The following is a 27,275-nucleotide window of genomic DNA, read 5'->3' on the forward strand; positions in this document are numbered from 1 at the left end:
AGGCCGATGTCAAACATATATTACATGTGTAACAAGTTACATCATATCAGTTACGAGGCTTCTCATTTGTCACTGATATCGAATTCCAGTCGCACATAAACATGCAATATTCCGTTGACAGACCATCAGCTGTTGAGTAAGAGAGGTTTGGGGAAGGTTTGGAATGCGATCTCCTTCGGCTCCTTCCGGGTAGATTCGGTTCGATTATGTACTCGTGATTGGTGTTCCAAGTCGTGCCGAAATTATTGGATGGCTATGTATTTTATATGTCTATGCGCACATATGACGGACGACGTGACGTCACGATCCTAATGTCAAGTGTTTTGATTCCACCTCCGCCTTTTAACTTTGGAATGCACTTGACATCTGTTTGTTTCGCTCTGTTTGCAGTCTTTTTTTCTACATTCCCTACTTTGAAACAAATTTTTATTTATATTTGCCGTCAAGAACGGCAGAAAGCAAGCAAAATGCAAAGAATCTAAATAAAACGGAGTTTTATGAAAAAAGAAAAAATATTAATGCAAACACGTAACCCGAATATTAGAATAAATTAAAAGTGCGATTCGACTCTTGTGATATTAATGTGATTTTATCTTTCTTTTTTTTTCTTTCTTGTTCTGTTGAAACAATATTATTATAATTTCTTATCCTCCGTTCTACAAATTTTAGATGACATTTTATATGTTGAATTATAACATTGCAAAGAATTGAAACATTTTTAATGTGTTATAAACATTATTAATAACACATATATGATATGGTAAATGTAATTATTAATTTATTTTAGACACAAATATATAAAAATATCATATTTTATTGATGACAGAAATAATTTCACTGATAAAATGATATACAAAAGTTATCATCACATTACGCACAATTACATACAATGTGAATTAAAATTACATGATACTTAAAATGACACTTATACCCAAAATTGAAAGAAAGTATATAAATATATATAAACATTTTTTTTCTGAAATCTCATTAAAAAATCAGTTAATTATCATCAATGTTAATGTTTAAAATGTTAACATTATTAATATTTAAAAGCATTAATAATTTTTGAAATATAAATCATGCAAATCAGTTAAACCACGTTTTTCTTACAAATGAAATTTTAGAGAACCAAATGAATTATTATTTGTTCCTCAATTTGAAATGTCTTGATAGAAGTCTTTAATAGAATTTTAGTTGAAAGTTGAATTACCAAGCTAACAATAAGTCGTGAAACAATAAGTCGTGGTGTTTGAGAAGTTTAAAATCTTTCAGTGACTTGTCCTCGCTAAAGAGAAAATGAATCTAAGTTTTACATAAAGCAACGTAATAAATCCAATTCTTTTCGCCAATTACGAGATATACCTACAAGCTTTCTTATACATTGTTTAAAAATTATTTTATTCAATATTGATATGTCCGGTAATAACTGTATCATTTCTTGTGTATAAGCGGAGCGTGTTAAATTGAATAGAAAAGTCCTGTTTGCCATTTTCGATGATTATTATCAGACACTCCGTATATATATGTTATAATAAATGTATTTTGTATATATATATATATATGATGGTATATATAATATATAATTCATATTATATATATATATATATATGTAGAGTACGATACACATATTATATAGTATTATATAGTACAATATATATATATTACATATTTTATGTGTGTGTGTGTAAATATATATATATATATATATATATATATATATACATATATATATATAATAGAATTTTAGTTGGAAGTTGAATTATCAAAAAGCAACGTAACATATCCAATTCTTTCCTCCAATTAAAACGAGATATATTGACAAGCTTTTTCTCTTATGCAACATTATTTAAAAATTGCTTTATTCAAATTATAAAATAATTGTTTTCTTCAATATTAATATATACAAGGTGTGTCCAATAATATCCGTATCACCTCTCGTGTACAGGTGGAACGTGTTAAATTGAATAGGAAAGTCCTGTACCATTTAGCTTTAGCAGATTTTCGATGGTTATTACCAAACACTTCATATATAAATATATATACATATAGTATATACGTAATCGAATATACATAATTATGTACACAATTATTTCGTCATAAAATGCTATTGATGATAATCGATTAGAAGCATCTGTTATTAACGCCTAATTATTTGATTGGACACGCAGATACAAATGACTCATACATCACCTTCTGATCTGCTGTTTGCGGCGGGAACAGTAAGAGCGCATTAGCGGCTTGACTGCTAGATAACTTATCACTGTCGAGATTTTCCCTGTTAAAAGCCCTCGCGAAATTATCCTCCTCATTCCATTCTAAAGTCGCCCATGCCGCTCTAGGACGCGAATGCAAGATATACCGATCGTGTATCTACAATATGATTTATAACAACATCATAACAATACGCGCATATATCTCCTTTCATTTCAAATTTTGAATCTTACGCGAGCTGGAATTTTGCAGGGCATCCCGATGCGGTGCAACCTGTTCAAAATAGGTAAAAGAAACAGATGCGCCGAAACGGAAGCAGACACCGGATTTTTTGGTAGACATACAAGATACTTCAGTTTGTCATCAAATTTGCATGTTGCGAACGTTGTCGATTTTCCCGGTTTCAGAAATACGTTTCCTGAAAAAATATGTGTATACAGGATGTACCGAAATTTCAGGATAATAAAATTGCAGCATGAAAGTTTGAAAAATTAAGTTTGATATTTTTTATTCCAAGAAATAGTTTTTGAATCATAAAGATAAATTTAATGCTAAATTGTCATTTATATTCGTGAGTTTAAATTTTTATATCTTAAAAATTGCTACTTGTGTGGAACGAAAACTGGTAAAAAATATTTTAATAATTTATTTATTTACATTTATTTATTTTAAACTTTCATACTCTAATTTTATTACTCTTGAAATTTTTGAGACACTTTTTATGTATAATTGTACATATCCCAAAGAGCCACGTCTTTTTGTATTTTTTGTTACTGCAATGTGTATTCAGAAATAAAAGTACCAAAATGTATAGTGGCGTCAAAGTCATTCTTTAAAATGGGCTTCAATAAATCATTATCGTTCGAGCAGCCTATTGTCACGAGTACGACCACTTGCTTTAAAGCGTCTTTGATTTTCATCTTTATAGGTAGTATACTGCGAAAATGTCAATTATTAATTTTTCATTTTGTTACATTAATCATAAAATAATCAAAATATTAATCATTTGTACATTAAATCAAATATAATAAGAATAGCAAGAATTACGTAATAAATATCGATGCACTCACTCATCAGTCACAATTCCGAAATCCACTATCGAATTAAAACCTTTATCTTTTAATAGCGCGATTAGGCTTATTCTGTTGCTATCGTAAACATATCCCGGTCTTAAAGGTTCTCTAGGTTCCTCTAATAAATCTCCAATTGACAATATACCTATGGATACTGGTTTAACGACTGGAACTTCTTTATGACCCGTAGCCGCCAAAAGTCCTAATTCCGCTGGACCAATACGTGTGAATGGGGATATAATTAGTTTCCCTTTCCGTATATCGCTACCGATATTTCTTTAAAATATATAAAAAGCGTTCAGATGAAAAGGAAAATAATATTTAAAGAGATAATATTAAAAAATTATATAAAAAGAAATTCAAAAACATAGTATTTCAAAAAGAATATATATATACATATACAGGGTGGACCATTTTAATATTTAATGGAGAATAACTCGAAAACCAAGCCCGGGAGAGAAAAATGTTTCAGACAAAAGTTGTTTGGTTTCTAGGGGACCATAAGATGGTATCATTGGTTTGACCTTGAAGAGTTATTTGAAGGTCACATGAAGGTCACCTTCAATTTCTTAAATGGAACCTACTATTTGTCATTGCATATTCTTGTAGCTTATCTCGAGAGCTTTCCAAAACACTATAATTAAGTACCTTTTCGTTAAGTACTTTTTGAGTTATGAGACTTGAAATAATTTCTTAATTGTACATAAACCGTAAAATATCTTGTAAAATATTCATTTTTCGATTATCTTACCTTAATACTTTTATGTACAAAATATTGAGAGGAATCAATTGGTATAAAGAAAATACATAATTGTTTCGAAAGAAAAAATGTAATTGTTAATTGCAAATTACATTTTTTTTTTCGAAACAATTATGTGTTTTCTTTACACCAATTGATTCCTCTCATTGTTTTGTATATAAAAGTATTAAGGTAAGATAATCGAAAAATGAATATTTTACAAGATATTTTACGGTTTATGTAAAATTAAGAAATTATTTCAAGCCTCATAACTCAAAAAGTACTTAACGAAAAGGTACTTAATTATAGTGTTTTGGAAAGCTCTCGAGATAAGCTATAAGAATATGCAATGACAAATAGTAGGTTCCATTTAAGAAATTGAAGGTGACCTTCATGTGACCTTCAAATAACTCTTCAAGGTCAAACCAATGATACCATCTTATGGCCCCCTCGAAACCAAACAACTTTTGTCTGAAACATTTTTCTCTCCCGGGCTTGGTTTTCGAGTTATTCTCCATTAAAGGTTAAAATGGTCCACCCTGTATATAGAAAAATATTGAATTTTTTTCATACTTAATATTCTGCCCGAATTCCGGTTTAATCTTTATCAGAATTAAATTGTCCGCGTGATCATTTATTATTCGCTTTACATCCTTAATTGGCACAACCGCTGTTGCTTCTGGAATCAGATACAGAAATAATAGTTAATTCTTTACTGCAAATAGAGAGAAGCGTTAATTTGTAATTAAGTTAGTTTGTAATTAAATTTCACCGTCAGGAACACGCGCTCCACTCTTCACATACATGCATGTCCCAGGTGTGAGAGATACTGAACCGGACTGCAAAAAATTTTTGTTCAACTTTAGCCCGTTGCTGTATATTTTGTATAGCTTTTAACATCACTTACTGTAGTTCCGCTCAGTACTACCCTTCTACCTTCACCATCACTTGCCAATACTGCGTATCCATGTTTAGTGGCACATCTAAATGCTGGCACATCGCAATCGGAATATACGTAGTCGGCCAATATTCTGCCATAAGCATCATCTGTCCTTATAAAATCACATAATGGTTCGTGTCTATCGTACTTTATTGTTCGTTGTATTTTCAACAATGCATCTTTTACAGTAGTCATGGGATATTGTTCACAAATTATGTCTTCCAGTTTCTGTGAAAAAATTTAATTGTATATATAACCTCGCATAATATTTCTTTTATCGTCTTTAATGTAACAAATAGCTTACCTCGTCCACGACTTTAAGCAAAGAAGATTCCTTGTCTGGACTTGCGATGCTCAACTGTGAAGAGATTTAAAATTTCATTTATAATTTTATAAAATCTCTTATTATGTTTAATATAGAAAATAATTTACCTTCTCCATTGATATATCAGACGACGATGGTATCTTGACAAAGCAATCGCGATCATTAATTGTAAAAAAATTTAATTGTATATAATCTCATAAAAATTTTCTTATCATTTCTAATATAGAAAATATAAAATTGCTTACATCAATTTTTAATGTCTCAGACAAAGATGAATTCGCGCTAGTAGTGACTTCACCCGCAACATCCAACTGTGAAGGGATTTAATTATAATTATAAGATTGTTTATATGAAATTTAATTATAAGATTGTATACATACAATCTTATATAAAATTTCTTTCTTTCTCTCGTTTAAAGTTTCTAGTATAAGAATATTTTACCTGTTCTGCAAACAAATCTATACGAGATGTCTCGTAATGTTTGGCGATTCGATCCAGTTTTATCTAAAAAAATTTTAAATAATTAAAATTTCATAAAATCTCTTATTTCCTCTTATTTCTGTTATTCTAGAAAATAACTTTTCTGTAAATTTATCAAAATAAGATTGCTGTAACGTTTTGCTTTACTTTTCTTCCATCTATAAAATGATCAAATTGTATGTAAACACAAGTGTATATACAGGGTGATTCATATAAAGTGACCGATGTGAATATTAGCTAAAGTTGAAGAGCTATGAAAAAATTTTTATACCAAAAGATGTTTGACACAGAGGGGGACATCGTATGGTACAAACGATATTTTTATAGATGAAGGCATTAAGGAGATTTCAAGATTAACTTAATTTTTTTAAATGGAACCCCCTATTTTTTATTACATATTCTCGTAGCTCATCTCGAGAGCTTTTTAAAACACTATAATTAAGTTAGTTTTCATTAAGTACTTTCCGAGTTATGAGGCTTGAAATCATTTCTTAATTTTACATAAACCGTAAAATATTTTGTAAAATATTCATTTTTCGATTATCTTACCTTAATACTTTTACGTACAAAATAATGAGAGGAATCAATTGGTGTAAAGAAAACATATAGTTGTTTCGAAGAAAAAATATGTAATTTGCAATTAACAATTACATATTTTTTCTTAAAAATAACTATGTTTTCTTTACACCAATTGATTCCTCTCATTATTTTGTACGTAAAAGTATTAAGGTAAGATAATCGAAAAATGAATATTTTACAAGATATTTTACGGTTTATGTAAAATTAAGAAATGATTTCAAACCTCATAACTCGGAAAGTACTTAATGAAAACTAACTTAATTATAGTGTTTTAGAAAGCTTTCGAGATGAGCTACAAGAATATGTAATAAAAAATAGGGGGTTCCATTTAAAAAAATTAAGTTGATCTTGAAATCTTCTTAATGCCTTCATCTATAAAAATATCGTTTGTACCATACGATGTCCCCCTCTGTGTCAAACATCTTTTAGTATAAAAATTTTTTCATAGCTCTTCAACTTCAGCTAATATTCACATCGGTCACTTTATATGAATCACCCTGTATATCAATTCTAAAATCTTTCGTTACTTCATTATATCTAATATAGAAAATACCTTACCATTTCCATCAATTTGCCAGGAGATTGGCGTCTCTTCTTATTCATGTCGTTTTCGTAAAAAAAAATTTAATTGCATATATGATTTCATAAAATCTTTTTCTCTCTCTTTCCTTCTGTCATTACTTTATTGTTTTTGATATGAAAGATACTTTACCTTCGTTATAGGTGGAGATAAAGGAGAAACAAATTCATACATGTTATCCCACATGTTAGTTACCTATAAAGAGATATAATTGCCTGTTTAATCGCTTTTCTCACATACAATCTTTCCCTCTCTTATTACTTTATTTTAATATATAACTCTTACCTCGTCTGTATATGATTCTTCATGGGATTTGATCTCATCTTCCTCTACCTGTAAAAATATTTAATTGCATATAGAAAATTATTACATTGTTTCTAAAACAAAAGAAATCTTACCTGATCTGTATTATTTGAAGAAGATGGAGTATCTTGATTAATTTTCTCTTCATCTTCCTCATGTGTTAATCGTGTTATATATTTATGTTCCATTATTGTTACAATTACATCAATGCATGTTACTGCTTCTTCTTTATTGACGCCAAATAAATTAATGATTAGCGTGTTTTTTTTTATTCCACATATACTTCTGAGGAAATGCATTTAAATTGTTACATAATTTAAAAAATAAAAAAATATAAAATATGTAAAAGTAAAACTTTACCGATGAAACTTGGGTTCTAATTGCGCCTTTATTTCTTCTGATATATATGCGTATTTTTCATTACTATTTTGTTTAGTGATAATTTTTCCAATTTCCTTTATAATTTTGTTAATATATTTATTATATATATTTACAATCATATTCTTATATTTATTAGAAAAATATGGATAACCAATAATAAAAATAGTATCAACATATTCATCGCACCAAGAATTTATTTGTGTCTATATCATATAAATAAAATAAAATATTAAGTATAAGTAAATTAAATATAAGTAAATTGAACATATCGACATAACATAAAACAGTTAACATAACATAAAACAGTTAACAACATAAAAATAACATTTAAAATATCTAGTTACCATCATGCCATCAAATGATAGTATTGTATCAGTTACTTCTGCGTCAAATTTCTGCGTTATTGTATTTATAATATAATCTTTCAAATCGCCCATCTCTATACTATATACATCTTTTTCATCTACCGTACTATATTCAGTTATTACATCTTCCCCTGCATCACTTTCGGCATATACTGCGTAATTATAATAAAATTAATAAAACTTTATATAATTTTATATAACTTTATATAATTTTATTAATTTAGAAAATATATGATAAACAGTCTATAGATTAGATGTTTTTTTTTAAATTATAATTTGATTCAAATACTTGCATTAATTGTAGGAAGTAATTTTAATACATTAGAAAAGTAAAAAATATTGTTATGCTATATAAAATTATAATAACAATCAAAGATATTGGATAAGATACATGGCTATATTTAATCTTCGCATCTAATAAACTTAGCGTACAAGTAATGAAAATATTTTATACGTAACGTATCTTTTCAAATAGATTTCATAACATGTTAGCACATATTTTTTTCTACATGCATATAATATATTTTACATAGAAAATACACCTGTCACGTACATACCGGTCAAAATTCCGCATTTTACTATTGCCGTTTCAGTCATCTTCTTAATATCTCTTTATGATGCTTGCTAATATGATGAGGATTTTTATCGTTCCGATCGTACATGGGCTTGTTCTCAACCATCAAACTCTAGGACTGACTTGACTTTGCTCAGCTATGAGAATAATATATCGATAGAAACTGTTTCCGTGAAGAACTGTTTATATTTTTTTTCAAGCGTTCTTAATACACACGTCACACAAATAAAGGCAGAGATCACCTCGACTTTCGATTCCGAGTTTATATATCACGCGAATATATATAATATTAAATCCGTCTGTCCTAATGTGAATTATTCGAGCGTCAATTTTTATTAAATGTGACAATATAAGAAGAGAGAACGCGAATGCCATTAAATAATTTCGATTCCGAGTTTATATCACGCGAATATATATAATATTAAATCTGTCTGTCCTAATGTGAATTATTCGAGCGTCAGTTTTTATTAAATGTGACAATATAAGAAGAAAGAACGCAAATGCCATTAAATAATTCTTATCACTAATTATCAGCAAATATATTCATTAAATCTTCATTAAGTATTCATTAAATATGAATTCGTTTCTCTTGGAAAAATTATAAACTACGTAACATATTTTAAAAATGGAGAAATGTTAAGGTTTTAACGATGACATTGAGCAATGGATTATTTTTAAAATTGTGTGGATTTCGCGCGCAAAAAAAGAAAAGAAAAGCGAGTCTTTCTTCTCGTCACTCTCACGTCTTTCTACCTTTTCATGACATTTTATTTGAAATATTTTCTCAGTAGTGCTATCGCGAGAGTTTATCCAAACTTATCACTCTCACTCGTACGTTAATATATATTTACATTCGATGTATGCATACACGTTTAATATAAAATAGCTGATTACGTCACGACAGCCATGTTTGATTCGCCTAAAATGCAAGGAATCTCGGAATTGGATCACAGTGTACCTACGTCCAAAGTCGAGACATCCAGTGCTCTTGGCGTTTTGCGCGGTTATTTATAATATCGAAACGTTTGTGATAATTATTCACGCGATTACGCGATGGAGCATCGCAGATCGAAGGAACTCGATCGATGTGATCATGTGCCATGATAGTCATCGTTATTTATGAGACATTTCGGTAACAAGAATCACTTTTAGCTCATCGTGTTCGATTACGATTTTAAGTAGTTTTAATAAGTATAACTAATAAATATCGCTAGATAAAGTATAGCATCGGGAGTGCCGAAGAAAGGATCGGACGCTTCTCAAATTATGCATGTACGATCAAGTTAATCACCATTTAATCGAAATATCTTTTTTCGGAGTCGTTTTTAAAATCGAGAATATCGCAAGAGCGCGCGCGCACGAGACAGCGTCATCTGTCGGCGGGAGGCGCAACCGCCAGAGCTGCCGCGCGGCGCCGTGAGGTGGCGCGCGACTCGCGGTCGCTCGTTTTCCCGGCGGCGTGATGTCCAGTCCAGTCAGTCAGTAGCAGCTGACCGATGGGAGCGTTTGGAGGGATTCCTTCCGTAGCGCTCGCGTCCGTGCATGTCCGCGTACGCTCGTGCGTCTTACAGTACCTTGTCGTGTCGCATCGCGAGTGATCCGAGGAATAAATCAACGCTGCGGAGGATGAAGAAATTTGAAGCATCCTCGCAGCTTCTTGACTGATTGCGAAACGGTGAAAGGCTGCGCGGGACGAACCAAGACGTCGTCGACCACGGGTCACAAGTGCCACGAAATTGCCACGATCAACGCAACACCGGGTGAGTAGCGGTCGTTGTTTCTGCTCCGATTCAAAGAGAGATTTTTAGCGAGTATCGTGAGAAATGGTTGACGATAAAAAATTTTTGTGACAAGTTTCGCGCTTATTCCCCGAATAGGATTGTCCTATTTATACGCGTTCGCGGGATTTATCGCGACGTGTGATTGTTGTTTTTTTTTCGCGTCGCATTGACATTGTTCTTGCGACGAAGATGATGTATATAGTGTGTGCGTATGACATGCGTCGCGCACGCGAAACTCGACGTTCTCACGACTCGGGGTGACTGACACCTGATGCGTCGATGACCATGCCGTCAATAGAAACGCGGAATCGCCGTCTATTAAATCGGCGACATACATTTCTGAAGAAGTTTTTCGCGTAAGATTCGAGCGTCGTTTGTTTCGTTTCGTAAAAAGAAAAATCGGCGCTGGACATAACGAGACTCGCGAAAATCGTCGCGAAACGTCGCGACGAATTCGTCTTTTTCAAACGAGAAAAGGACTCGAAATTGAGAGCGAGCGTCAGATGGCATGGTGTCCTTGCGCAAAGGTCGATTCGCGCAACGCACAATTTTCTGAAAATGTAGCGTTGGGTAAAAACAATACACATTCGCGATTAATAACAATTTCAATCATTTCGCTAATGGATTAATGTGTATATATTTTATGTGTACGATAGCATATTTGTATTTTAAATCTCGAATGTTTTTCTTTCGATATAGCGCTGGAAGTCCCGACGCGAATAGATTTTAAATTATGAGGTATATCTTGGGAATGTAACACGTAAAACACGACTTATTAATAACGGTAACCATAAGACCATCTTGCATCTATAGTTTCAAAATACATTACATGAAAGAAAGAGCGAGCAAAAATACTTCTATATTTAATTATAATATTCACATGTGTGTGAACTGATTATGGAAATATTAATTTATATAAAATTGATTATAAATAATATTATTTATAAAATTGATTAAAAAATATATATTTCTTAACAATTCATAAAAATATATATAAATATATATTTCTTAACATATATAAATTAATAAATTTCGCGACAAAATATTTTTTTCATGAAAACAAGAATACAAATAAACATATTATTTCTTTTTAAACATTATCATTATATATTTTTTTAAACATCTTGATATCTTCAAAATCTAAGCGTGATATTAACGTTCCATTTAAATTTGCTTCAAGTTAAACACTGAGAGACAATTTCTAACATTCCATTGTTTATTTTCGTATCCCTGAATTTTATTTTATAAAAAATTTTTTTGTCATAACTATTTTATTAAGTTGATTTTAAATTTTACATAGAATAATATTTGCTCATGGCTAGTCTCATGGGAGTTTGTCTATTTTGTCACAATATATTCGCATTAGCGTTTGTGATATTGATTTTTATTACACGAGAGGCAAACGCACCACAAAAATTACAGCTACTAGTAAAGAATCATAGAAACTAAAATTATTTGAGTTTTAATAGCTTTGTTTATTTAATTCGTAAAATTTCTTATCAATCAGAATAGATTTTACTTTAATTAAGACGTGCTAGCAACCTGATAAAATATACTTTAAAATTTAAATGATCGAAAATGTAGTTGCAAACTAAACTTGATATTTAGCTGAATTATTAAATATAAACGAAACTTTATTATTCATCTAAATGGACTTTCTCAAAGTTTGTCTTCAATATTTAATTACGACTACATTTAATTTAAATTGTTAATGTTATGCGATTGTGTGTGCGTGTGCGCGCGTGTGTGTGTGTGCGTGTGTGTGTATGTGTGTGTGGATAGTATAAATGTTCTTCTGAAATTTTCTCCCCCCCAAAAAAATAGATTGTAAATTCATTGAAAATTTTATAATATTAAAATTAAATAAATGGACGGAATTTTCTAGTATACTCTGTGTAAACGAATTTGAATTAGTATAATAAAGAAATTTTTGGTATCTCACGATATGACTAATTCCCGGTGAGGAAATAAAGCTATTTCCATTATAATTATATTAGTATTTTTATAATTATATTAACATCTTGTAATTAATTTGTTACATATATTGCAGATATAGGTATTGTGTAGAGCAGGACATACATATTTTAACGTACTATTATGCAATGCCGTGCTAATCGATTGCATTACAAATGAAATATTTGCGTACGCTCTGTTTGTTAATTCCCTGTTGATGTATCGCCGATAACTAGTTTAGTTAGTGATTAATTAGTTTCAAAAGCTAGGATTTAAATTTTATTTCAGCGGACAATAATTTGCAATATTTATCGCCTACCACACAATTAATCCTTAAGTGGAAATAATATATACACAATTATTTGACTAAAGAGACATGTAGTTTCCGAGAAAAAAATTTTACATTTTTGTTCTTTTAGATACATGATACAAAAATATATTCCTATTATTTTAATTTATCAAATTAACTAAAACAATATATTTATATAAATAAACCGATATATATTTTATTTTCAATTTAAATAAATTATTACGAATTTTTATACAAGGTTGATGCTAGAAAAATTCGAGTTAAGACTAGATCGCAAAATTTCGCAACCATGATTATTAATCACACGTGTTCATTAATTCATCTTATTAGACACTATTGTCAGAAATAAAGAGATCCTGTCTTGAGAGAAGGTTCAGTTAAAGATACGCATACGTATCTCTTTATCTCTCTCACGGAACAAAGTACATTTGTATCTTTCGCGGAAAAGTGCCACAAATTATTCTCAGGGCGTCGCGAAATTACGTCTTATAAGTTAGCGGAACAAAATGGGCGGAATCAATTATAATTGATATTTTTATTTGTTGCTCATTTGTTGCTAAAATGTTGCCAAAGAAAAAAATTTGTTGCTCTGTCATTTTTTTAAAAAAATCATGTTCCGCTAAAGGAAGATTAAGTTAGCGGAACAATATATATAACAACAAAATTATACGTAATAATAATATAAAAATTTGTTGCTAATTTGTTGCTCTTAAAATATTCAATTTGTTGCTTGCAAAATAAATTTAAACAATAGCGGAAAACTTTTCACAGCGAGCAAAGTTACAAGAGTAAACTATCAGAAAAAAATTTGTTGCTCGCTTAAATTTGGTATTGAGATATAGTTTGAATTTGTTGCTTTCGAAATATCCAAGTTCCGAATTTGTTGCTTGCAAAATAAATTTAAATAATGATGAAAAACCTTTCACAGCGTGCAGAGCTACAAGAGTAAACTACTAGAAAAAAATTTGTTGCTCGCTTAAATTTGGTATTGAGACATAGTTTGAATTTGTTGCTTTCAAAATATCCAAGTTCCGAATTTGTTGCTTGCAAAATAAATTTAAATAATGATGAAAAACCTTTCACAGCGTGCAGAGCTACAAGAGTAAACTGTCAAAAATAAATTTGTTGCTCACTTAAATTTTATATTGGAATATAGGTTGAATTTGTTGCTTTCGAAATATGTAAGTTCCGAATTTGTTGCTTGCAAAATAAATTTAAATAATGATGAAAAACCTTTCACAGCGTGCAGAGCTACAAGAGTAAACTATCAAAAAAAAATTTGTTGCTCACTTAAATTTGATATTGGAATATAGGTTGAATTTGTTGCTTTCGAAATATCCAAGTTCCGAATTTGTTACTTGCAAAATAAATTTAAATAATGATAAAAAACCTTTCACAGCGTGCAAAGCTACAAGAGTAAACTATCAGAAAAAAATGTATTGCTCACTTAAATTTGATATTGGAATATAGGTTGAATTTGTTGCTTTCGAAATATCCAAGTTCCGAATTTGTTGGTTGCAAAATAAATTTAAACAATAACGAAAAACCTTTCACAGCGTGCAAAGTTTAAATTACATCGAAAACATATTGACTAAATTTTTACTTAATATATTTGGCACAAGTATTCAAGGCCATATAAATCTTATTAATTGTTATTGTATCGTCATATACATATTCTTGTAATTTAATTTGTTTATTATTTAAACTTATTGCAACAAATTCGAAACTTGGATATTTCGAGAGCAACAAATTCAACCTATATTCCAATACCAAATTTAAGGGAGCAACAAATTTATTTTTGATAGTTTACTCTTGTAGCTCTGCACGCTGTGTAAGGTTTTTCATCATTATTTAAATTTATTTTGCAAGCAACAAATTCGGAACTTGGATATTTTGAAAGCAACAAATTCAAACTATGTCTCAATACCAAATTTAAGCGAGCAACAAATTTTTTTCTAGTAGTTTACTCTTGTAGCTCTGCACGCTGTGAAAGGTTTTTCATCATTATTTAAATTTATTTTGCAAGCAACAAATTCGGAACTTGGATATTTCGAAAGAAACAAATTCAAACTATATCTCAATACCAAATTTAAGCGAGCAACATATTTTTTTCTAGTAGTTTACTCTTGTAGCTTTGCACGCTGTGAAAGGTTTCTCATCATTATTTAAACTTATGGCGCGAGTAACAAATTTGAAACTTGGATATTTCGAGAGCAACAAATTTAAATAATATCTCAATACCAAATTTAAGCGAGCAACAAATTTTTTTCTAGTAGTTTACTCTTGTAGCTTTGCGCGCTGTGAAAGGTTTCTCATCATTATTTAAACTTATTGCGCGAGCAACAAATTCGAAACTTGGATATTTCGAGAGCAACAAATTCAAATAATATCTCAATACCAAATTTAAGCGAGCAACAAATTTTTTCTGTTAGTTTACTCTTGTAACTTTGCACGCTGTGAAAGGTTTTTCATCATTATTTAAATTTATTTTGCAAGCAACAAATTCGGAACTTGGATATTTTGAAAGCAACAAATTCAAACTATGTCTCAATACCAAATTTAAGCGAGCAACAAATTTTTTCTGATAGTTTACTCTTGTAACTTTGCACGCTGTGAAAGGTTTTCAGCTATTGTTTAAATTTATTTTGCAAGCAACAAATTCGAAACTTGGATATTTCGAAAGCAACAAATTCAATCTATATTCCAATATCAAATTTAAGTGAGCAACAAATTTTTTTTTGATAGTTTACTCTTGTAACTCTGCACGCTGTGAAAGGTTTTTCATCATTATTTAAATTTATTTTGCAAGCAACAAATTGAATATTTTAAGAGCAACAAATTAGCAACAAATTTTTATATTATTATTACGTATAATTTTGTTGTTACATATATTGTTCCGCTAACTTAATCTTCCTTTAGCGGAACATGATTTTTTTTTTTAAATTACAGAGCAACAAATTTTTTTCTTTGGCAACTTTTTAGCAACAAATGAGCAACAAATAAAAATATCAATTATAATTGATTCCGCCCATTTTGTTCCGCTAACTTATAAGACGTTTTAACTCGCGAAATTAACCAAGCTTCTCGTAGCTAACACAGTACCGTATGAAAGACGCGGTGAAGCCTGGAAACGACGCGCAAAATAAATATCACGGCGCCGCCAGGGTAAGTTCAATATCATAAACGTTATACGAGCTAGTGAGCAAAAACAATAGCGCGAAAACCGAAGACGAAGAAAAGAGGAGAGGAGCGAAATAATCCAAACGGAAAACCGCCGAGTCATTTTTCGCAAGCTTTACCGGAAATTATCGTTTACTTCTTCATCGCCCTCGCTACATCCGCTATTAAAAAAGAAGCATTATTATACAAATATCCAGGCAAATATCCCATGTTATTACGGCTAATCTAGAGTTGCTTATCGGAATATCCGCAGTTTTATGCAAAACGAGTCACGTTTTTTTTCGCTCGATGGTGTAGAGTAGCATATATGATTTTACATCGACATTACATTTTCATTTAATTTCCGGAAAACGCAAGATGCGCGTAATTGAAAGAGAGAATTCATTAACGTTCCCCTCGCGTTTTTTTTGACGATAATTGGCCGCAGAATTCAAGATAGAAATCTATTCAATTTTACGTGCCACGCATTTCGATATGAATTCTGATTCTTTTCCCACAAGTCTCTACTGTAAATAAACTTGTTTCGAATATTACGGACCGCTTAAAGGGGACTCTGAAAGGGATTTTCCTAATGATTTGTACGACGCGGCGATTGTTCCTAATGACTTGCATAACGTGTCGCAAAGTTTGTAATTTTCGTCGGTCGCCCCTCTTTCATTCGCGTTTCGCGATAAGAATAATTAACTACTTTATACGTATCGCATCCCGAGTAAGCTTATCGCGGTGTTGAAAATTATTTCTTATTCTCCGCAGCAGCGCTTTATTACTTTACGGTTTTATAAGCCTTTGATAAAGCTGTACGGTACATATTTATAACCATGTGTGCATAATCGTTTAAAAAGTCTCGTTACTCGTTCAAATTTACTTGGACGGGTAATTCAATTCTATGCAATATCCGCTTTAAAGTAGAACTCTTTCATTCGATAATGTCAAACTGTTGATATACAAGCACGATGGTAAATAACGAGAATAAATCACGAGAATGTATTATTGGCTGTATAATTTAATCGCGAAATCGGGAAATGTATAAAACGTGATGTTGAAGCGAAATCCATTTACATTTCTCGAATAATTTGCCATTGTCGGAACTTGAAGAATTTGTTATCTGTAAAGTGAGTTGTAACGGTGTGGGATGTGTTATCCTATCGCTGGAGTAATTATATATTATCCAAAGTGAGATGTATGTACTGTGTATGTTGCTGAAGTATAAGGCAAATTTGCGTCTCAAACAACGCGTGAAATTCATTTTGGGATTTTTGAGATCAAATTCAGGACAGAAAAAGAATTATATTTATACTAATTATGATTTTTTTCGTAGCTATATATAAAATTTAAAAACATTTGAAAAAAAAAATTTGCGTCTGTCATAAAATATATATCAGGATATTCATATCTATTAAAAATTGGGAAATAAATGGAAAATAGATAGAAAATAAATAGAAATTTATCGCGAATCATCTATAAAGCAAATTTTTAGATAAATGTTTGAATATTTTGAATTTTTTTTTAACATACACATTAGAATTATTATCGAAAGGTACCTATAACAACGCATAAAGCTCGTTTTCAGCGATTGATAATTTTTGCGGTCAAATTCGAAATAGAAAAATATTGTATTTATATTGATTATAACTTTTTTGTTGTGTGCGCTATATATGAAATATAAAAAGCATTTGAGGAGAAAGTAAATATGTGTCTGTCGTAAAATACATATCAGGATATCATATCCATTAAAAATTGTGACAAATAAATTGAAAATATAACAATAAAATTTTATCGTAAATTGTCTAAAGCGAATTTTTAAACAAATATTCGAATATATTTCTTAAAACGCATTCATTAGTCACTATCGAAGGATATTCGCATTACGCATATCGCGTAATTATCTCGGCGGATCCTTGACGGCGACGAGTGGAACGTTATCCTTGGTCGTTTGAATAATCGTCGCGAATATTCTAAGATAATATCCGGATGAGGTTAAGTCCGGGCAATCTCTCGCCATTTTGAATCGTTAACGCATATATACGCGAAAATCCAACAGTGTCCTTGTTTTTGGTGTTTGAACACGGCGAAACGTGCCCATAAATCAAGGCGTCGCGTCGACGTGAATGGTCGCGCTGGATGGAAGCAACCACGTCGCCTCTCTGTGAACCAGCGATACGAGGATACGATCCTGCACTCGATACATGGATTCATCCCCGACGCGCCGGGGAAACCTCCCCGCGCATCTTCCCTGCGCGGCAAGGATCAGGGGTTGTCGAGTAACTTGTTGCGGACAACGTTTGCGCATCTCTTGTACCCGGTCGTTGACGGATCGAACGTCATGCTGCGCCGGAGAAATAGCGGTTATTCGCGTTAATGATTCCCGCCTGTCTAGATCTTACCTGTGAAAGGAACATAACGGGGAGAGCTGACGAGCCTCCGGTTATCCACACACAATGAAACGCATATTATCCGATTGTAAGCTGATGGAGTAATGATATACCTGTTATTGATTATCAGGATTTGCAAAAATACATACACATACACACAACACATACACATAGTCACATATACATGAGAGATATAATATGATACGAAATATATAAGGTGTAAGGAGCTGTCGTTTTAAAAATTAAATTAAATTAAATAGAGTATCTATTCCCTGGAAAAGCTGGAATTTTTAGGGATTCTGGGGATTTCTTTAAAAAAAAAATCTCTCTTTGACAATTTTGCTCTTATATTGTAAACAGTTGGCAAGCCAAGTAAATTATACGTTTAAAATATATATACATTGTGTTTTCTTTACAAATTGAATATCTTAACAGAATATTGAAGTGTACCTATTGTAATATTGTATTGTTCTTTATTATTTTTAGTAATAAAATTTTAGTAATAAAAATAAATTTTTAGTAATAAAAAGTGGAAATTTTATGCAAGTAAGAAATACTTATCCTGCGAAAGTTATTTAACTTTTTTAAATTTAATAAAATTAAACATTTAATTAAACAAATTTATTATTTATTATAAATTAAATAAATTTAGCACTGAAAGTTAAATGATTCTATGTTTTTCCTTCGTACGAATGAGAAACGTCAGAAAACACATATAATAAAAAGACTTATTTTAGAAAATTGCACCCAAAAATCTTTAAAATATTCTCAAATTTTTTTTAACAAAAATATCGGAAAAAACAGAAAATTTTTTTACAAGATTTGACATCCGGATTAAAGTTTATATATCCCGATTAAAAAAATATTTTGTTTTAATTGGTCTAAATATATTCATCGCTTCAAGAGCTTCGCTTTAGCGACGAGAGGTGTATTTCGACGATATTATGTCATCAGCGTAAATATGCGTCCGCGGTTTCCGCGTGAATTAATCTCTCTCGATTAAAGATCGATTAACCGATTTGTTAAAACGCAGCGATGCGTGGATTAGTCAGAGACGAGAATGTCGATCCGCACAAGCTCCACCGGCTTTGTAAACCCCGTATCCTGTGTGTTTCGCGTATATTTCGCCAACGATCATTCACGCTAGTTCTATTTCCGATAGTTAAACTCTCTCTCTCCCTCCCTCTCCCTCTCTTTCTCTCTCTCTCTCTCCCCCCCCTCTCTCGCTGCCTGCCTTACACACATGACGTAAATCACGGGGTGCAATCTCGGTATCTCGTAATTTACGAGGTAAATGGCCTCTGTCCCGTCATTCGTTGGGTCGGTGTAGGAGGGTATATGGAAAGAGGATGATTTGGAAAGAGGATCGCGAACTTGAAAGCTTTAGCGTAACAATCGACTAAGTAAGACGGAACGCACGTCTTTAGTAACTACGTTTTGTCATGTGAAACTAATGCTTGAAATGCGAATCATTTCTTGCATTATCTCGATGACAGATGTTCCTATATTATCGTTCTTTCTCGCGATTTTTAATTCTCTTCTCTCCTCGCGAAGTCTGTAATCCTTTGTAATTTATAGCTATTTCGTAACAATTTGTTCGCGCCACATTTACATATTTAAGGTAATGGCTATAACTTCGTCATGCTAACGGTGTACATGCATTATGACCTCAAAATAAGTATTATGTTTAGGTTGTTTTTTCTATGGAGGGAATTATTTATCGGGTAAAACGAACCTATCAACTTTAGAAAGTGTATCAAATGTATAAACTATTGATAGTTATAACAAAAAAGTAGTTTTTCGAACCTCTATTTTGTACCTAATTTCGTCAGAAAAACGGTATCGTTTTTAACTTCATCACTCTGTGTACGTAATTTCGTCATAGAATATTGTGTAGTTTTCAACGTCACTACCTGTACGTAATTCCATCAATTGGACTAGGGCGTTTAAATATGGGGTGTATAAAAGGAAATAATAAATATAAAATTAATTTTATCACAAATAATGACTCTTTATTAATCAGTCTTGTTTAAATACTCACAAATAACAGAATTTATTTTCTTACATCTATTATCACCATTATTTAATTATCATTAATCAACGTTTAAATATAAAATATATAAAACATAAATTATTATATGTAAGAGTTTTTATATTAATTTGTTATATTATTTTGATATTAAAAATTAATCAACGTTTACGGAATAGATCCCTCTACTATTCAAGAGCATGGGTGGCAAGATTTTTTTAACAATTTCTTCTCTTTCGTAGACTAGAATATCATCCTTATCAGGCCATTTCCATCTGTTCTGTATACCCATACCACCCATTGCCATTGTTTTTATTTAAACTTTGGTCCTTCCTATAAAAATGAGATACAGGCATAAATAGAAAAATAAACGTAGCAATTGAGTTGATTAAATTTATTATAATAAAAACAATTTAATTATTTGTTATATTAAATAAAATGAAAAGTGCATGGCGAAATAGTCCAGTCTATTTAACACTGTCAGTATCTATTTTTGCCGAGTGACGAAATAAGGGGCAAGTATCATTTAGGTTGGATATAATATCGTCATTCAATGTTATTTCTTTTCCACATAAATAAGGAGGACAAACAATAATTGTTGGTAGTATTCAAGGATAGAATAAGTGAACGCTGGAGTGAAATGACGTTTGTTTGTTTTCTTTCTTAGACTTTCATTAATAAAATGTATTTGACGAAGTTATATCCACCCGAGTAAAAACCACAATGTATCTAATTTCGTCATACTGAGAATTGACATCTCAAAAATTGAAGATTACTTTGATAAACGCAAGATAATTCTATGACGAAATTTAATCTTAGTATTGTAAACTTTATTAGCGTCTTTGAAAAAATTATTTTAAAAATCAAAATATTTTTATTTTACACATGTAAAAACTTACAATCACTCCGTAAGCATTCTCACTTAATTTCATCAAAATATTTTTATTTTACACATGTAAAAACTTACAATCACTCCGTAAGCATTCTCACTTAATTTCATCAGTGTGACGAAATAAGAGACACAAGGCAATTTAAGGACACATAATTTCGTCACCCACTTTATTTAAATAATGTGAAAACGAATGAAAATTTTTTCTATATTACTTTATTCAAAGTTAATTTATGTAAAATCATGAACACAAAACTGAATTTACTTACCAATCACTAGGTCTGCGTGACGGCCACTACTCAGTGGCGCTTGTGACGACTCCGCGTTAGGATAAACGTATATATTCTTATTTTTTATGCGTCTTTCGGTTCAAAATTTTTGTATTGAAACGATGAAAAGTGTTCAAATCGTTTCAAATCGAGAAATATAGTCAATATACGCGAGATTGCTTAATTTATTTAATTTAAGAAGGCCTGACGAAATTATATCCGCTGACGAAGTTATAGCCATTTACCTTATATGCGGCATTTTTCAATTTCAAATTTCAATGCGATTACGTAGAATATGCTGGCAAGATTGGATTCGCGTTTCAGAAATACCCAGTATTATTAAATAAAAAAAGTTACGGGAAAGTGTAAATGGCGCATAAAAACGTCCCGGTTCCACGCTCGCCCTAGAATAGAGCTACACGAGATGTGAAAATAGATTAATCTTTCGAGCTAATCAAGTTTCGACACATTTGTCGAGGGAAAAACCGCGTTAGTTTTCGACTAACGTCCCGCATAAACTGGAAACATCGCTATAAATGGTGAATGAACGATGTAAAAGCGGCGAGCTAAATTAATTTCGATGAAATGATTAAATTCGAAATATACCTTTTTATTCGTTCCGCCAAGTTTAATTAATTCACAGTCGAAATTAATTTTTCCGTCGGATTTTCAACGAAAGAGCCAACGTTGTGGACACGCGGCAGGACGATGCGACGCGCATAATTTGACAAGAAGCGGCTTCGCGACCCATTTTCCTCACTGAAAATTCTTGGGAATGTGCTGGCGGTCGTTATGCTCGTTAAATAAATCGTCAACCAGCTGGTCGCGTCTCTATTTAATAGATAGACGCGTTAAATGTACCGGTCGGAGAGGTTCGTGAAATATTCAGCGCGACCAAAATCGTGACATATTTATTTTTAAACTACGAGTCATCCGGGTTACCGTGGAAAATCTCTCTCTTGTCCACGCTATAATTCCGCGCTTAAAAGGTGGAAGCAGACGTAAGTCGAGAAATCCGTAAAATATCAAATTTTTTTTCAGCATTCTGTATATTATTTCGTATACATGTTTACAATTAAAACTTTCCGTGCGAATTTATTTTGTTATTTTTCTTTTATTTTTGATCCAAAAGAGAGAGTATTCGCAATCTCGCAGGCTTTTCTCTTTTGAAAGAAATATCTCTATAATCCACAAATTAAAATGAAAAATGTGTATTTTAAATTGTCGATATCAATTTTAAATCATTAGTATTGAAAATGGAAATAAACTTTTATAAATTAATTTTAAAAGAAGAAGAATTATTAATAATAATATTAATAATAATAATAATAATAATATATATATATATATATATATATATATATATATATATAATTTTAAAATATACATGGGTAAACTTTAATTTTTATATGTGATACTTTACTTTAAATGAATTTTAATTCAAGTTTTAAGTACCTCAAGATATTTTATGTTAAATATTAAAAAGTTATGAGAAAAAAGGTCTTTTATTAAAGAATTTCTCTTAGAAAAACTTTATTTTAACTCCACTTAAATTCTTGATTCTCTTTTTTTAATATTTCGTAAAGATTATATGGACGTTATTTTAAATGGTTTTCCTTATTTGTGAAAAAATATAATTTATTTATAAATAAAATTATTTATAAATAAAATTGTTTTGCTATTTTTTTTGGAACACAGATTTATCATATTTTAAACGCTGTTTTAACGTTATTAATTTCTTTAAATATTACGTTTTCTTCTTTTTTAAACGTTATGTTTGCGCACTCTCGGAGCTTGGCTCGTTTGGAATAAATACATGAAGAGCTTGCTTTATATAATCTGCAAAGTTTATATTTGTAGTGTGATTGCAACGGTGCAAAAATGTCAAAAATGTCAAAATCGATAATTTTGCATCTATTTCCTTTTCCTTTAAACGCATAATTTAATATTCGACTGACGCGATCGCGATTGTTAATCTAGTTAGGTAGATACTCATCGACTCTTAAAGGGAGCATTAGGGATATAGCACATCAAAGCAGTGAAGCAGACAGGCAATAATCTGTAACTGCGTTCGCGTTACGTAATTCAATTACGTGTACAAGACGCGCGTGCCGCGAATTGCGCATCGAAACCAGTTTCCATTGACGTAGTTTCCACTTCACTAATTTCCGTTCGAAAATGTTCATGGTCACACGAGTGTAATGTTGTTTGTCCCTTATTTATGACAGTGGCGTTATTTTACGCAATGGAATTCCCACTCAAAAAATTAATTCGTCAAATACACCTCCTTGTGTGATAACGGATTGAATCTACACATAAGACAAATGTTTTTCAACTTTTTAACAATTTTTTTCATTTATAGACTTGTACATAAATATTTTGTTTCAATAAACTTGTTGGCTAAATTTGTGGTGCATTTATTTCTTTTTCTATTCAATAAAAGAAAATATTTTTTGGCAAAACGAATATATTGGTGAAGCATCTTGTATTTACTATCAAATTGAAATTTTCTTTTTCGACATAGAAATAAAAATAACCGACCTTAATCCGGATGAAAAAAAGCAATCAAGATGAAAGCAATGATGTGTGAAAAGTCGCGCAAATCCTGTTTGTAATAGTTTACATAATTACATCGTCAAATCGAATGGATAAATACATTCTCTTGGCGGCTGGTTGCAAGAAAAACGGAATTTCAACGATTTATAATCGAGAAAAATTTATAAAGCTGACATTTCTTTTTCAACGAAAAATTAATTTGGTTACGTTTTTTCGTCAAATTATTGTATTAGATTCGCGAATAATGAGCTCGTACATGACCCGTGCACGTGTAAAATATGCACGCTATTCTCTTCTACGTTTCACCCGATACGCTGATAGGTGATGTTATCGGAAAATTATTTTCATATTTAGAGCACTTTCAGCATCTTTGCCCGGTGTCGTAGAAAACGCGATGCACAAGGTTAACGTGAAAGATATCAAGGCGCAATATGAGAGGCAGATGCGGAATTTTCTTTATTGCGTGAGTAAGATAGACGGCATCGTATATATTCGCTGAAGCGAGTATCTTAAACGTTAATGTTATATAAACGCGAGATACGACGAGGGAAGGGGCAGGGAGGTGGATTTCGCTCCGTTTCTCAGTCTAGCATCGCAGAGTGTCGGATTAAAGATAAGACGGAAGAAGTATCGCACTCATTCGTTATCGTTACGATGGTAATGAAATGAAAACATCAATGAGAGCTCCCGGAGAAAAGCGAATCGCTCTTGATACAGATCCTTGAATTACCTGGAGGAAACGAGGAGCTATACGTATATCACATATCGAACAACGTGTGTAATATGTTATGTATGAATAAGAAAAAATTACTTTTATTTTTCTGGTTAATTAAAATTGCTAGCCAAGTGACAGAAGGTGGGTAGAATCTTTGACGTTTCTGCACCTTTAAAAATGTCGAGGCATTTTTTCGACATTTTATATTCGCCCAGTCAGCACCGCTTCACGTCGACCTGCGAAAAACTGATTTATCTATCTTGTCTCTCCGGAGACACGTGGAGAGAATAAATAAATGTCTGAATTAACTTGTGTCTCGCGAATTTTGCCAGTGTTGCGGAGCATTTTTGAATTTCACGACACGAAAGTATTTCACTTTCGGTACATTTGGACAGGAAGGATATACTTACTTGCATACGTGTACTTGCATAGCTGCAAAATAAAGAGATGCATATTGTTACAAATATTTCGAGTGTCCTTAAATATTTCAGTAAATATTTTATTGCCGCATGTTGCAGGATGCGCAAACAGAAGCACGTAGAGCATGATAAATTAATGCCTCCAAGTTTTAACGTCAGATACAAATGTATGAATATTAACTCTTGTGAATGAATTATTTTTATGAGTGAGAAAGACATTATTGCGATTTCAAACTATACTAGATCATTAAATGATGATGTGTTGGTTGTTGTAATATTAATTAATTAATGTAAATTAGGTTTGTCGCAAAATTTATTAATATAATTTATGTATTTTGATATAAAATATTTTATAATGAAAATTATAATAAAAATAAATGTACACATTTTTAATTAATTTTTGGAGAAATATTCTCTTTAGAAAATATTTTTAATTTAAGTGATGCTTCATCCCCAGGTGTGGATGAGAATATTCGCATATTATTAAGAGAAATATTAATTCCAAACAAATGTGTATCAAGATTGGGAGAGACGTGCAAGTATTTTATACCCGCGATAGCGAAATATTTTGCGTACACTTCGATTGACCTGATTAAAATTTCACCGTAATTTTCGGTGATTCGTGCACTGATTTTCGCGATTGCGCACGTCAAGCTGTAATCTGCTCTTCGTGTATACGTTATTTGCGTGTTTACGTTCCTTTGTTTTAAGATATATATTTACTCGTGTGGCACAATCTTACATCAGAGCTTAAATGAATGCCTCCATATATTGTATCCTTTGCAGATTAGCATGCGCGCGAGGTAATTCGTAAAGCGGCTCGTTCGAAACGTGACGTCTTCAATCTCAGTCACGCGAGATGGAGATTTCGTGATATTTCACGAGCGGTGAACCAAAAAAAAATAATCAATATACGAACGAGAAATATAAAACTGGAAACACGAGAAACAAATAAAACGACAGAAAAAGCTTGTAAAATTATATAAACGTTAAAATCCAGAATCTGGATCCGGAAAAAAATTTAGAAAATTCTTTCGAACAAAAACGCATCTTCATAATTTGAAATAGAGCTCGTTATTTACGAGAAAATTACGAGAGCACATTTTACGACTGGTTAATTACGAGAAAAATACGAGAGAACATTTTACGACTAGTAATTCAATTCTGTGGGTGAAACAAGGGATTATCATGTTTAGAAAGTGCGATTTCTCGGAAAAAAGTCGCACACAGGACTTCGCGAGAGACTCAAGTAAAGGGGTGAGACACGCGAAAAGGGAGGACGCGCGACTTTGTAATTGCATACAGTTAACAGTTTAGTTAGCGTATCACGGTAGTTTGAGAGATCCGATCAAATTTCTCGCGACTGACGCCAAGTTTCCGTTTTTGCGGCACGAAAATTGGCACCATTTGCCACGTCAGGCTACAGGCTCGATCGTGGACAAAAAGTGAGATAATTGGATTCTATTCGGTGGATCATTCATCGCGCCGCATTTCGCGAGAGGAAGGAGAAAATTTCGAATTACACCGAGATAGAGATCGAGATTACGGCAAATCTCGTTTGTCAGATAACGCCCTCGTGATAATGCTGTTAGATGTGGCAGCACTCTTGGCACGTTCTACAGCACTCATTATGTCGACCAAGAAGGAGAGAGATAGAGAGGCAAATAAAGTCTTTGACCTTAAACTCGAACCCGAATGCGTGATGTAATGCTCGGTCGTTAACCTGCTCTTGCACGGTTCCAATATCCACCCACCCACCGCACTCGCTTATTTGTTTCTCGCGTTCGATCACGCGAAACCAGAGAGATTGTTGGAGCTAGTCTGTTTTTATTGTGACTCGATCGACGAGCCACATTCCGTGTCTTGGATCCTACCTCGTTCTATTTCTGTCTCGAATAAAAGGAACCGCGTGATTCTCTGCAATTTGCATTCTCTATAAAGTCTTTCTCCACATATTTTATTCTATCAATAATATATTTTTCTAAATATTTTCACATGATTTCGCGAAACTCTGTTATTTCTAAATGTACACTGATTATATCTATATAGAAATATTTATATTTACATTCTGTAATTTTTTAAATAAAATTTTAACAAATATTAATGAAGGATCTCGTAAGTAGCTTCAATGCTTTTTATTATTTTTCAGTATTCATTTTTCTCGCATATAATCTCTAATTTAATTTTTTCAAATTTTTGAAATTTTTTTTACAAAAAGAATTGCTTCTCTTCGATTAATGTTATTGGAATTT

The 27,275-nt window shown here is 31.7% G+C and overlaps 2 protein-coding genes across 16 annotated transcripts in view; one reads left to right on the forward strand and one right to left on the reverse strand.

Annotated features, from left to right (window-relative positions):
- Positions 1–27,275, forward strand: part of Tpst (tyrosylprotein sulfotransferase) — a 375,255-nt gene that overhangs the window by 189,584 nt on the left and 158,396 nt on the right. For 2 of the 11 annotated variants that reach the window (XM_083078159.1, XM_083078162.1), the window contains exon 1: positions 10,041–10,310. The exons of the other annotated variants lie outside the window; for them this stretch is intronic. The gene's annotated coding sequence lies outside the window, so the exon portion shown is untranslated. Of the gene's footprint in view, positions 1–10,040; positions 10,311–27,275 lie in introns of those variants that run through there. 11 annotated transcript variants of the gene reach the window in all.
- LOC145959364 (gephyrin-like) lies at positions 1,102–7,768 on the reverse strand. Of its 5 annotated transcripts, XM_083078144.1 has the most exons (17): positions 7,591–7,766; positions 7,326–7,515; positions 7,213–7,260; positions 7,060–7,122; positions 6,906–6,941; positions 5,730–5,792; positions 5,534–5,599; positions 5,396–5,428; positions 5,268–5,321; positions 4,931–5,191; positions 4,796–4,862; positions 4,597–4,702; positions 3,282–3,560; positions 3,014–3,147; positions 2,445–2,629; positions 2,191–2,370; positions 1,102–1,285 (listed from the first exon to the last, which is right to left on the reverse strand). In XM_083078144.1, exons 1-17 carry the CDS (start codon positions 7,728–7,730, stop codon positions 1,259–1,261), a joined length of 1,932 nt encoding a protein of 643 aa, XP_082934270.1. In that variant the 5' UTR covers positions 7,731–7,766; the 3' UTR covers positions 1,102–1,258. The 5 variants fall into 5 exon arrangements, with proteins under 5 accessions (XP_082934270.1, XP_082934271.1, XP_082934268.1 ...); XM_083078145.1 differs by lacking the exon at positions 1,102–1,285 and having other exon boundaries at positions 1,754–2,370; positions 4,952–5,191; positions 7,591–7,767; XM_083078142.1 differs by lacking the exon at positions 1,102–1,285 and having other exon boundaries at positions 1,754–2,370; positions 6,906–6,938.

This window comes from Camponotus vicinus, unplaced genomic scaffold (genome assembly GCF_025532165.1).
Source record: "Camponotus vicinus isolate PSW18456_S1 unplaced genomic scaffold, iyCamVici1.0 SCAF_1, whole genome shotgun sequence".
NCBI classification, from domain to species: domain Eukaryota; kingdom Metazoa; phylum Arthropoda; class Insecta; order Hymenoptera; family Formicidae; genus Camponotus; species Camponotus vicinus.